The following is a 14,305-nucleotide window of genomic DNA, read 5'->3' as shown; positions in this document are numbered from 1 at the left end:
TGGTACATCAGTGGTGTTGACCTGCTGTCAGCATTGATTTTCATGTTCTTATGTGCAGGTGGAACCGAACAGTATAGCAGCAAGAGATGGACGCATCAAGGAAGGAGATCGTATTCTACAGGTGTGTATTTTCATCTCAGTAAGTACATTCACACCAGGTTATATTATAAACTCACAAGGCGTGTCTAGTTTTAACCCTCAGTAGTCTTCACATCACTAACAGGATGTTATCTTTCATTTCAGCCACGTATTTACAAAATAAATCCCTATTTCTTTTTTCTGTGTTGAACAAACATGCCAAGGTAGATCCTCCAAACCGTCTTTTTAGAGGATATCCAAGCTGCTGGTGTCTCCAATCCGGGCAAGCATATGTATATTTAATCACCTGGTTTTACCAGGGAAATTAAAGTCTGCAGTCGCCATTACACCAGGCACTACATCATCTCTAGCACTGCTCTCTGTCTCTGTCTTACTCTATCTCATTATGTGAAAACACCTCCGAGATTGTGAATAGTTCTCTCTAAACACATAAAATGTTGCAACCTTATATATACTCTCTGAAATATACGAAAACAGTTTTTCTACTTTGGATTGTATCTGTATCCAGTCTACCACAAATACAAAGTTTCAGTGCCCATTGTTTTCCCACTGGAATAGAGGATCAACAAAGTGTTTGCACTCTTGACACCAGGCTTACCAATGAGTGGCACCAGGTGTGTGTAGCCAAGGTGAACAGTTCAGTTAAAGCTTAACGAGAAGTTGTCTGTTTCTTGTTTTTGGCAATGTCTTCTGCACAGACCTCTATGTTAATTAGGGGTGTTGCGATATACCAGTATTGACTATAATAGTGATGTTTAAAAATGAAATATTGATATCATGTTAATAATACACATATAATAATATAGTGTAAATAATACAGCATCTCTTTAATCATTTCCGTTTCTTTCCGTTCTCGCTTTGTCATAGTAGGTGGCGGTAATGCACCTTAACGCTACGATGGCATGTTTGTCACTATATTTTTTTTTTATTCATTATGCATGCATCCAAAATGTGTATTGTCCCTAAAAAGATTAATAGAACTTTTTTATTTATTTTCCAATAGAAGGCTTAAAAACTAAAGTAAACAGCTAAACTAAGAAAAAGTCAATTTAAAGAAATAGTTGAACTTGATCATGCAATAAAACAAAAACTAATCAGCTTCATACAAGTGCTTGATACTTACTGTCCAAAATATTGTAGTGTAACTCTGAGAAATGACATTCCACACAAAAAAGAGTCATTTCTTATTTACGCTTGTTAGTTTACATAAATTAGATTGTCCGATATTGATCATTATTGAACTGTAAGCATGATGGATAAACTGGCTGAACAACAGTGTACCAACATTACCTCTCCTCCATATTTATTGTATATACTGTAGCACTCTGAGTACCTCCATTCTCTCACTTTAGTGTTTCTGTGTCCCAGTAGTGTGAATGATTGTGGGGAGCAGGGCCTGCTGTACTCCTGGCCCTATTATCTTCTTCTGACAGCCCCATTACTCTAGTGAGGAAAAGATGAACGCCACCTGTCAAAGAACAGTTAATTGTGTGTCTGGATGTGTGGTGAGAGCAGACTCTCGTGAGGTCGGACTATGCACTCGTAATTGACTCCCCTTGCCGAGTGTGCAGCCTACCCATGCCTTTACTAGGAGTTGCGTGGAGTTGGAGGAAGTGATGGCAGAAAGGAGGAAAGACAGAGGGTAGAGGAGACAGACGGAGAGATCCGAGAAAGAATAGTGTGAAAAAGACACAAAGGAAGGAAAATGGGCAGAGAGAGAGAAAGAAAGGTGTCAGCATGTGATTACTCAAGGTGTGTCTTGCAAAAATGGGAACACTAGTTAGTTGTATTATCCTCATCTTTTCATTCATATAGGTTAGATGGATGATAGATGTGGCTGGGGCTTTCTACAAGTTTGTTCTTCTAAACATGACCATCTATACTTGTCTTTGATGTATAGATAAATGGCTGTGAAGTGCAAGACAGAGAGAAAGCTGTTGCCTTGCTGTCAAGTGAAGAAGCAAGGAGCATCATACTACTGGTAACAAGGCCAGAAATCCAGGTAAACACACACACACCTACACAGGCTCCCTGCCCTATCTTGACAACCTATGTCATGTAAAATAACAACAGCTGCCTGCAAAGTGCCTTTTCTTTTCCTTCGAGCTGTCAGCGTGATTGTGTGAAGTTTCTACACACACACAAACACACAGAGAGAGACGGGTTTCTGACAAGATGGTGTGATTTCAGCTGGAGGAGGAGGTATGGCTGGATGACGAGCAACAGGAGCTTGTGGAAGAGCTGAAGATGGAGATCCTGGAGGAAAGGAGGAAGCACAAAGAACATAGCTTTGACAGAAGAGATGAGGTGAGAACGTAAGCGAAAAGAAATGCATCAAAACAAAAGACAAAAATGTCCACTAAAGAGGCAGAAGGGTGTCAGGGAAAGCGGGAGGAAAGGTGATATGGTAGGAGGGAAAGAGAGACTAAATAAGAGAAGGTGGCAGAAGAGGAAGGATAGTGAGAGCACAGGATTTGATTTATGTAACCTTACCATCATTTCAACCCTTTTGCCAGACAAGAACATTGATATTGGACGATTCTACAAAACCCTGGATGACATTCAATGACGACGTTTTTAAAGTCCAATGCCAACATTTAAAAAATTCTCACTTTCTACAATATCTGCGTATGGCAACTTCGATATGGTTAGGGTCAGATCATGGCTATGGCAAAGAAACTATGGTTAAGGTTGGGCAACCAAAGCACCTGGTTAAGGTTATGGAAAGATCATGGTTATGGTAAATAATAGGGCAAGCGCTATCTGCAGGTCTGTGACGGGATGTAAACTCTGGTCTTCATCATGAAAGTCAGATGTGCTACATGCCCATCAACCACCCTGACCTTCAGCCTCTCTACATATAGGGCACACTACTTTGTGAATTGGTACTGAACATTTGCATTGGACATAAATCGTAAGGTGCAGAATCGTCCAATTTGGAGGTAATTCCTAGTGATCATTGGCAGATCATTCTCCCTTCACAATGCACTGTGTAACAAAATCATGAACTGCAACAACATAAGAAACTCTTGCAAGTGCAATGGAATTTCCTTTGAGGAGGACTAACTGTTTTTATCTTTCTTCATACACCAGCATAAAGCTGAAGAAGACATGACAACAGACACAGCTACCTGTTCCTCCAACAATCAAGACAAAGACAGTGGATTTGGATGCAGTACAGACAGTCCAGAGCACCAACCCTTGCTGGCTAGACTCCACAGGAGGACCCCAGTCCATTGCCTGAGAGACCGATGGCGGGCAGAGCATCCACACACAAGACGAGGGACTGTAGTGCCACAAGACACCCAGGGTCCGAGGACATCGTCCAAAGGTCAAGGCCATGAAGGGGTAGTCAGTATTCGCAATGGTGGAGGTGGGATCCTAGGTTTAGAGAATCGCTTCCAGCAACTCTTGGAGCTCAAGTGTCAAATCCGGAATGGAGGCGAGTGTGGGGTGTACTCCATTCGACACAGTATAGAGTGTAGTCTCACTGAGCAAGGAGGAGGGGATGGAGATGGCGTAGATGGTGTTGGAGGAGGAAATGGAGTGGAGCAGGAGTTGAGGTTGCTAAATGAGGAACTGCGCAGCATTGAGCTCGAGTGCCAGAGCATCATGCAGGCACATCATCTCCGCCAGACCCACCAGCCAGACTCCTCACAACCCACGTCCTGCTCACCAGGACACAAGCGACACGGCAGGTTGGCCGACATCCACGAATACCCGGAGAGGTTGGACAGCGATAAGATCAGAGAGAAGGACAGCTCCAGTGCCTACAACACGGCGGAGAGTGCGCGGTCGACACCACTAGGTACGGAGAGATCTCCTGATCATTCTCTGCAGAGACACATCAGCATCACCAACCAGAAAAACCTCAGACTGGCTTCCTCCACACCCTCCAGCCCCATCCCTATCCCCAAGCCCCAGGGTACACCCAGTCGTTGCAGGCCAGCAGACCCAGGCTCTGTTATCTCCAGCAGTCCAGATCAGAGCAACCCTTCCCGGTCTGAGTCAGATCCTGCCCTGCCTGCAGACGATGAGCGGTGTGAGAAGAAAGGGAGGACCAGAGATTCCACGAGGGGGCTTCCCTATGGTTCTTCATATCAGACAACCCCCTATCAAGGCCAGGGAGGATCCAGGCAACTTCAGGTAGGTATAATCAAGAAGAGACGTGTCAACCTAATGCTGATATGCGATTTGAGTGAGGCACCTCTGAAGGCAGTTCTGTGCTAACAATGTTCTTTGTGTTGCAGAGCTATATGCAGCTGCTACAACAGCACTCATCCCTGGAGTATTCTCAGAGCCAGCTGAGTCTGCTCAGTGTCTGTCGAGATCCCATGCACAGGAACGGACGCCCTGGGGAACCCCGTCTAGAGTGGAAGGTCAAAGTTCGCGCTGACGGTACACGCTACGTGGCCCGGAGGCCTGCTCGTGACCGCATTCTAAGGGAGCGGGCACTAAGGATCCGAGAGGAGAGGAGCGGAGGCATGACCACAGATGACGATGCTATGAGTGAGATGAAGATGGGCCGCTACTGGAGCAAAGAGGAGAGGAAGCAGCACTTAGTACGGGCCAGGGAGCAAAGGAAGAGGAGAGAGTTCATGCAAAAGAGCCGCCTTGAGTGTCTAAAGGAGGGGCCAGGCAGTGGAGCTGAGGGCAGGAAGGAGATCAATATCTTGGAGCTCAGTCACAAAAAGATGATGAAGAAACGAAACAAAAAGATCCTGGATAACTGGATGACCATCCAGGAGCTGATGAGCCATGGAGCTAGAATCCCAGAGGGCTCCAAAGTACATAACGCCTTCCTATCGGTCACAACTGTCTAGTGGACACAAATAGTACTAATGATATTATGATACAAATGATACTTGCAGTACTAATGATACTACCTGATATTAAAGTGTTAATATCAGGTAGTAAAGTATCAGTATCAGTAAAGTACTGAACATTTTAATTAGGGAGCACGCATTTCAGGGGCTACTGCTTTATGTAAAAATGTGTCAGTTTTTGAAATTAAATAAAGAATGTCACTGCTGAGGACTTCTGTAGCATCCCTAAGGCAACTTTGTAACTATCCCTTTGAGAATGTTGGAATAGTTCTTTAACTCTATCATTACAAGACCTCAGCCATTCAAAACATGACTTTTCACTGTTTTTACACTGGCTTTTTGGTAATGCACTGGCTTCTGATAGCAGATGATTTTGGTAGCATATTGGTTCAAACAGATACACAGAAAAAACTTAAGAACCAACACATTAACTTGTATACTATGTATTGTGTCTCCATATTCTCCATTCTTCTGTTTCATTGCATATGAAGTGACTTCACTTGCCTCGTTCAAGGTGGCATTTTTTTATAATGGGTAAAATACAATATTTTTCACACTTTGTAAACTCAGTAACTTTTTGTAAGGGAATTTTTACACTGAATGTCAATGTACTGTAAACATTTTATTGCAATTTCTTATTTATCTTTGTATCACCAGACCAACAAGGTCAGAGTTCACACTATTTGATTGTACTGTAGCCTGCATTGTATGCCAGACCAACACAAAGAGAAATTTGTGAACTTTGTGAAATCCCTGAAGGACAACAACTCCCCAACTCAAAACACTCCTTTCATTGTGTTGATAATGTCACTTAAGTCAGAGTCTTCTGAAAAAAGCACTGAAAATATCATTATGCTATCTCAAAAGCTCATTTTATTTATGAGTTTTACCTCAACTTACAGTCAAAACTCTGATCTATCGAGTGGTTGAATGAACCTGGTTAATTCAAACATTGACTTAAGTAACCCTTGAGTCAACCCTGAACCCTTACTATAAACCATAAATGTGTGAATTATGTTTAAAATGTTAAATAGATTCATATTTATATTGTTTACTGTTATTTCTATTTATTGTAAATTAATTTTTATGGTCCGTCTGATAAATGTTTCACGTTAAATGGCTACCCCTGAAAGACCAACACAAGGCGCTGTCAAGAAAATGTATCATATTGCAGCCTTTCAACTCAAACCTGCTGCTTTTCACTGTACAGTTCATTGAAGAGGCCTTGAGTTCAGTATTTGTTGATGGTGATATTTGTAATAAAACAATAATAATAAAAATGATTAAGAAAGACTCTTTTAGTCAGTAATTACCTTCTGAACATTTTTTGTCTTTTGTAATTAGTTACTGGAGTTTACCTTCACATGTCGCTAGCAGCGTGGCTCTAGGGATGGGACCATAGCTAAAATATCTCAACAACTATTCCATGGATTGCCATGAAATTTGGTACATATATCCATGGTGCCCAAAGTATGTATCCTAAAGACTTTGGTGATCCCCTGACTTTTCATCTAGCACCAGCATGTGGTTGACAGTTGTGGTTTTGAATGAAATGTCTTAACAACTATTGGATGGATTTCCATGAAATTTGGTACACACATTCAAGGTACAAGGTAATTTATTTATCATTTTACAACACAAGGTTGTAGAATGAAATTAATTTGTAGTCCCTTCATGCTACACACACAGAACATAACGTTTTAATTGAATTAAATTTATATTAGAATAGGGTAACATAAAATATATAAAATAAAACAATATATACAGTTATTTATATACATATATACATACACGTATTACACCCAGAAAATAATTCTGCAGTGCATTTTTTTAATTTGCATCTGGTGGAATGTAAACAGCAGATAAAGATAGCAATGATAATATGGTTTCCATCTTCACAGAAAAGCACCACATTTGGGAAACAGTGTCCATCCACTTTGACTGTGCTTGAGCACCAGGCATCATTGATGTAAACACAGAGTCCTCCTCTTTTCATCTTGCCGGAGTCTGTCAGCTGGGAACACGGTCTGCCCATCGAGTGCTTGATCCAGGATGTTGATTGAGCAGGTCTCTGTAAAGATGTGGGCACAACAGTCTCTGATTCCCGTTGCTTGGCCAGAGTCCTATTTTGAACAGACATTAGCCAGGAGCAGCCTTAAGCCCAAGCTGGGCCAGCATAGCTCCTATCCTGACTCTCTTTCCTCTCCTCCTGGGGCGATCACAGCAACTGCCGCCGTGCTACCATCCGCTGCATCTACATGCGCAGCAGTTGCCATGTCCCATTCAGGATGACTTAATTTGTCCAAAATTTGTCCAAGCTTGTAGTGTATGACCAAATACCTGCAAAACAAATGGCATTCCCATCAGCCTTAGCTGTAACTTAGCTGTGTTAAGTGCAAATGATGCTGACACGCTATACTAAGATCGCGAACATGGTAAACATTATACCTGCTAAACATGAGCTTGTTAGCATTGTCATTGTGAGCATGTTAGCATGCATTTAGCCCTAAGCACCAGTGAAGTATAGACTGTAGAATCTTGGTCCATATCAGCCATATAATATTAATGCTATCCTCCGATCCGCTTGGTGTCAAACTCCCAGAGCTCCAAAGTTTTTAGTGACTGAGTTTGAATGTGGCTCAGTCAGCAGTAAGAGATGATGTCTCCATCATACCCACCATGCATTATGCATGCTGTGGCCAACCGTTTACATGTTTGGATTTGAGAGGCGCAAGAGGAATAAGAAAACTTACTGTTTCCTGCAGAGGACAACACATTCAATCCTGTGTGTGTGTGTGTGTGTGTGTGTGTGTGTGTGTGTGTGTCAGGCAAGGAGTACATGAGAGGAGGCAACTAGGTTGTTCATCTAAGATACTAAGATAATGCAGGAAAAGTGCTGCCACTGATCAATACTGTGCAGTTACGCTCTATTTGTGAGTGATTATATAGAAAATGATTGCTAATTGAACACATGGGAGAATTAAATGGGAAATGCAATGATTGCTGCACCTGGAAAAGTACCACACCTGCCTCCAGGCTGTACCAAACCAGGCCTTCTGATTTCCATATTCACACTCACAGGAAGTCATAAAGCATTTTGATGTTTTGTGGCATCTTTTGTGGCACACAGAGAAATTTAGCCTGTCGCTACAGTTTACTGTATTCCTGTATTCACACCAGGACTGACTGACAGTGTGTGTGGGGGGTCAGATATGGGTGCACAGAGGCTGTGTGTTGTGGGGGGGCATTTAGCGATAGGAGGCATCAAAGCTAAACTATACTCCCATTTCAAAGCATTAAGGAGACGCTGGTGAAGTCTCCTCATCCCCTGTCAATCTGCTGTGTCTGTCCACAGCCCACTGAACTGAAGAATTAATGAGAGACATCAGACTGGCATCCCCATCGCCAGGGCTTTTATGCATACTATTAAATCAGGTAAGCACTGCACCCACTTTTCTCACAGCTACCCATCTCCCTGTATAATATCCAACCACTTATATCTGTGTGACAGAAGTGGCACAGGCACTGAGGAATAATTCGTTGCAGTATTATAAATGATTAATCCTAATGTGCATAGCAAAAATAATTGAATGTATTTGAATGTTGATCTGTTACAGTGGTATCGTGTGGTAGCCTACACTGAAATAGGCTTGGATTTCCATACATGTATGAAGCACAATGGCATGACCAAAATACATAGCTTAATGCTAAGGCATTGAGGATTAGGTTGCATGCAAGCTTCAGGCATCAAGACATGATATAAAAAAAGAATACCACCATAACTAGAATGTGGAATATGCTCGTTCAAAGCAGCACTTTGCTTCAATGTTTCATGACTATGAAGTTAACATAGAAAACCCAGATTTATCCCTCAAAAAAGAAAAGAAAAATGTAGTTTTAAAAATCTATATTTTAGATGCTGAGGCATTGCATTATAAATTAAATGCTGTATTGATACATGCTGGATGGATGCAGTCACTACTGTTAATTGCCTGATATCTGAGTAAAGACAAATGGTCAGTGCAAAGTCACATCATGACCAGATTCAGATCAAAAGTTGAAACCTCACATTCAGTCCATGATTTTTAAAGGGATAGTGCCTAGAGTTAAATGAGAAGATTGATACCTCTCATAATAGTCCATTAAATCTGAAGCTGCAGCCAGCAATGGGTTAGCTTAGCTTAGCATAAAGACTGGACAGGGTGAAACAGCTAGCCTATCTTTGTCAAATGGTAGCAAAATTTACCAGCACAACAGCACCTCTAATGCTCACTAATTAACACCATCTCAATGGTTTAATCCATACAAAAACTGTGTAAAGGTTTTCAGTCTTTATGCTAAGCTAAGCTAACTGGCTGCTGCTGTAGCTTTGTATTTAATGGACAGATATGAAATGATCTTCTCACCTAACTCTCGACAAGAGAGCGAATAAGCGTATTTCATAAAATGTCCAACTAATCCTTTAATGGATGTGACATTCATAGACATTTTGAAGAAAGAGGACTTTTTTTTTAAAGATTATTTTTTGGGGCATTTTGCCTTTGTTGGACAGTGACAGCTGTAGATAGAGACAGCAAAGGCGGGAGAGAGAGAGAGGCCGCTGGTAAGGACTCAGCCTTAATGGTATGAGCTCTACCAGTTGAGCTACCGGGGTGCCCCAGAAAGAGGAACATTTGAAACAAAACTAACAACCTTAGGGAAAAACAGAGAAAAGGCGTAAAAAACTAATACAAAACATTGTGTACAAAAAGGGGTTAAATCCAGGTAACATCCATTGATTTAACTTATTAAAAATAAAACTACACAGTGCAAAGGTGCTGCAACTCCATGAGGAAGACATCGGGGGGATTTTGTTCATGCAGTAATTAGTTAGTGGAAGAGTTAGGTTGGTGTTTGTTGGAAACTTTACAGCTGTTTATTCTCTCAAATCTATCCTCACAGCAGAATGTTGCTCCGAAGACATACAGTAAACATGAATATGTGAAATCCTTATATCCTGACTCCTGTTCAACCATTCTTCTCATCTAGATCTGTCTCATTCAAATTCCAACAGCTGAGCAGCCTAGTGCTGCACTGTAGCACAGATGAAAAAGCGTGGTATCCTCTTTAATCTAACGATGTCTTTGAAGCAGCTGCAAATGTGCAGGACTAGAACAAAGTCAGGTGTTCTTTACTGAGACGCCAGTTTAGACGACGTGACGGGAAGTGGGTGACATTTTGTGTGTGTGTGTTTGAGTGTTGACTCTGTGTGTGTGTGTGTAATTGAGTGTGCTACTATGAAAAAACTTGGGAGATCCTCAGCTGATGCTCCATTATAAGAAGAAAAAAATGTCGAAAAGTTGCATGTTTTTGGCTTATTTGATGAAACATTTTAACTTGGTTAAGTTCAGAAATAGTTTCTCACTTTGTCAATATCTTTTCTGATTATTTATTGTGTTTTGGTCATATATAAGACATTATCAATCTATCTAAAATCTATCTAAGACTTTTTAAAAATTGTACCTTACCTGACCGATGCTATAAGCCCCACTCCCCTTTGCTACTGCTGCTACGCCTGTCAAGCTTTCCGTTCTATTATGAAGTATAGGAAGTTTACAATGATAACAGTTAACTTTCCACTTGAAATGTTAATTTTTGAAACAGTGGTTCATGGATATGACACAGAGGTTAACAAAAGCAGGCATCTCATTTCTATCCGATGACCTTCGATTTTGCTGGCAGGTTTTATCAGCTGCAGCTAGCTAGCTGGTCAGGGTTGGTTTCCAGCTGGCTCGTTTTAAAAGGGGTACCATGTAAAAGGACGTTAAAGGTAGATTGAGTAGGATTTTCCTAAAAAGACCTGTATAGACTTATACAAAAATAATCCCTCTCAATCATCACTTATGATCCACTAGAAGTGTGTGGCGGTGTCTGTATCTGCAGAGATCCTGCCCTCTGCCTGTATTTTCTTATTTTCCTGTGTTCAGGACATTTCTGGGCCCTCTATCTTTACATATGCGTTTGATGGCTAAATACTGTAAAAGACATCTTTTTTTTGTGCTTTATTGTTTATATTTTTTAACAGTATGTTTCACAAGACCAGGCTTTGAGGATGAGGGCTGATGTGTTTGGCAAACATAACATTATCTCAGTGTTGCTGGGGTGTAAACTTTAACGTACGAAACGTTAGCCTAAACTCGATATAGTAGCATCCAGGGCCACTTAAAACTCCCTAATATCTAATAACTAACATCGAACATGTTTGATTTTTTTAGGAACAGTCGACTGTTTCAAAAATGAACATTTCATTACTGTTATCATTGTCAACTGCCCACACTTCATGCTAGAACGGAAAGCTTGACAGGCGTAGCAGCAGTAGCAAAGGGGAGCGGGGCTTATAGAAAAAGACGACAAAAAGACTGTAGGCTGTTAAAACAGCTCCGACTGAGTTTTTGATCAGCCTGCATCTAATGACTTGGGTGACGGGGTAAGCTAGTTAGTTGGGAATGCTAACATTAGCAGCTTACATTAGAGCCGCTGTATAATGTATTTCTTACAATTTGGCTCTTGGGTTTTTGGTTTTGGAAAGGTGATTTAAAAATATAAGGCACAACACCCCAAACTCTTTTAGATGCCAGGTATCTTTGTTACTAGCGCCCAATGCACACCGCTTCAACATGTTAAGAAATCCAGAGCTTGATAGACCTGGCTAGCTGCGTTTGCTGTATGACTGGATTATTGAGAGGAGGGTTTTGGCAAACGATCATTAGAAGTACTTTGCTGATGACTTTTTTCAGACTAGAAATATACGAGATGCTGGATGATCAATGAATAAAATATCACTTTTCTCTGATACATAATATTCACATTTTACTGCAGGTGACTTAAAGATATGGATGTGGGTGGGATATTATATCCTTTTTCAACTAATCAGGGTGAATGTAGCCTGAAGGTTGGTTAAGCATGCCTCTTTGAATCTAATTTGAATATCTACACCTTGTGGGAAAACCTCAGTGCTGAATGAGTAATGGTCCCTCCTACCTCAGCAGCTACCGTTGAGGGGCCCTTGAGCATGGCAATTAACCCCCTATTGCTCCAGCGAAGTTGGTAAGTGGTAAACAGTGTAAGACTGTGGTTATACTGTGGTTGCTGCCAGGGATGAATGTATCTCACTATATTACTGTGAAGAGGGGGAAAAAGCACACATGCTCAGCAAAATAAGGGGGAAAAACAATCAGCGATGCAGACTCTTTCTTGCTGAATAAACGACCTGCAGATGTAGATTTGATCAATCAGTGTTGTCTGTCGTGCCAACAACAGCCAACTCATATTATAATATACAGCACAATCAAGAGTTGTGTCTTATTACGGAATAAATGACTGATTAGGGTGGGGTAATGACTGATAATTTTCCATTCATTAAACCTCTATTCATGGCCTCAATTATGCGGTAATGGCACATTCAGACTTCTAATTAACAAAATGGATATTTCACTGTCTTTTCCTCGTGAAGGACAACTAACTGTACTCCTGTGGAACTTCACCACTATCTTTTTTTCTTTGCTGGTACAAGTGAACAACAGAGAGACCATTGTGCGGTTTGAACTGATAAGCTGCTGCTGTTTTATTTTGCCCAGGCCCCCACAGACCATGAGACGTAAAGAGCTGCTATTGTAGAATGAAAACAGGCTAAAGGTGGCTGAACTTGTGCTTAATGAGCGATATAAAATATTCAGAGGAACAGTCGGAACGCAGATTTAACACTTGAGATAACTGGAACAGAATACAGCCAGAAGAGGTGGGGTGGCAGGGAACAAAAAGGCTGTAAGTGTTCCTGTGTGGGATGGTGGAGGGAGAAGAAGATGTTAGATGAATGAGAGGAGCCAACGGCTTTCTAGGATTTTCTGAGTGCGGCACAGTAGGTGACTATTGCACGACCCGTGATTTCCTTTTGGTTATTTTTCATTTCACCTGAAGGATTGCATGTTCCTCTAAGCCAGGTCGATGAAAATCAGAATGAAACGCATTAAAAATGAACTGGATTAACCGAAGAAAAATGTTGTGTGCTCAAAACAAGCAACTTTTTCTTAAATCCTGAAACCCTGATCAAATGATAAAATATAAAATATCATTCTGAAGCCTTCTAGCGCAGTTGGTCTTTACATTTTAAGAGATTTATTCCAAATGTTCCAAGAAGCAAGAAAAATAAAAGATACCTCCAACGAAATGATTTATTTAATTTTCTGCTTTTTATATTTTTTTGGAACCACCTTATATAATACAAGACCGATATGAAATGTGAGCATAATGCTTTGAAACAGTTCTTTTCAAGTAGCTGCTTTCTGTCTCAGCAGTGACAATAGTGGTTGGTTGCAGCTGGTTTCATAATCCAGCCGATCTGACACCTGGTTTATCCTGAGAGACAAACATATTCTGTTTCAGTCTCTCCTGTGAGGTGAAGGCTTTGATTAGACAGTGATGCGCTCAACTATTGATCTGGCTGACTGCGCCTTATCTTGCTCAGTTATTACTGGTTTACTGCAGGCGCCCTGGTGGGCTCAGTGGTTTCAAGTGTTGTGCTGGGTATACCATCTCTGCTCTGCTCGGGGGGTTCAAAGCTCCCTTGAGCAGAGCAGAGGACATGAAAACTTTTTTTTCAAAATGTTCTATTAAAAGGCCGCATTAAAAAAGTCTGTCTTTTGCCACAATACAAGAATAACAATTTAAAGTGTCTCAAATATATCAAGAATCCTGTTTGTTTTACTAACCAAAGAATAGGTTTTCATCCACTTTACTTTAAATGATAATGCCAACACAAATGTAGTTTTTTTCCTATAAGCATGTATTTTCCACAGTCTTTTCTACTGCATTTGTTTTGCCTCTTTATTGCCATCAATAGAACTCAGCCACCAACTGAAGGCATGTCAGGGAAAAACTACAATACACAATACACGTGCTGTTTAACACAATGTATTACTTTGTCTTCATAAGCAGTTTTTGGTGGATTTGTTAAAACAAAGGGAGCCTGTAACTTCCAGGAGGTAAGGAACAAACATTTATGGCTTTGGACTGTGGCAAATACAGCAGTAGTGTTTCAGCATTTCATGGCCATAAGTGACAGGGAGGAAAAAATAAAATGATCATGGTATTGTATTTAGCAATGCCGGTACCTGGTGGAGTGGCTTTAGGGATGTCACTGTCAGTTGGTCGGTCTACCACTTTGGTCCAGACTGATGTAGTTACCCAACTCATAGAATATTATGGGTATAATGTCACAGAGTCCGTCAGTGCAAATCAGACCTTCAACCTAACTGCAACTGAAAGAACTGTGAACAAACCATCTCGGTTCATGTTTTAATAATGGCTCAGAAAATGCTTGAAGAATATCCATCAACATGGCA

The 14,305-nt window shown here is 41.0% G+C and overlaps 1 protein-coding gene across 2 annotated transcripts in view; it reads left to right on the top strand.

The window, feature by feature from the left end:
• Positions 1 to 6,218, top strand: part of pdzrn4 (PDZ domain containing ring finger 4) — a 38,884-nt gene extending 32,666 nt beyond the window's left edge. For both annotated transcript variants that reach the window (XM_044185707.1, XM_044185706.1), the window contains 5 exons: positions 59 to 121; positions 2,000 to 2,101; positions 2,290 to 2,406; positions 3,193 to 4,245; positions 4,350 to 6,218. In XM_044185707.1, the coding sequence (XP_044041642.1) occupies positions 59 to 121; positions 2,000 to 2,101; positions 2,290 to 2,406; positions 3,193 to 4,245; positions 4,350 to 4,922 (1,908 nt within the window). In that variant the 3' untranslated portion in view covers positions 4,923 to 6,218. The remainder of the gene's footprint in view (positions 1 to 58; positions 122 to 1,999; positions 2,102 to 2,289; positions 2,407 to 3,192; positions 4,246 to 4,349) is intronic.
• Positions 6,219 to 14,305: the final 8,087 nt, after the last annotated feature.

Source organism: Siniperca chuatsi, linkage group LG23, assembly GCF_020085105.1.
Source record: "Siniperca chuatsi isolate FFG_IHB_CAS linkage group LG23, ASM2008510v1, whole genome shotgun sequence".
Classification (NCBI taxonomy): domain Eukaryota; kingdom Metazoa; phylum Chordata; class Actinopteri; order Centrarchiformes; family Sinipercidae; genus Siniperca; species Siniperca chuatsi.
Note: the sequence above shows the minus strand (reverse complement) of the source record. Positions and strands in the feature narration are given on the sequence as shown.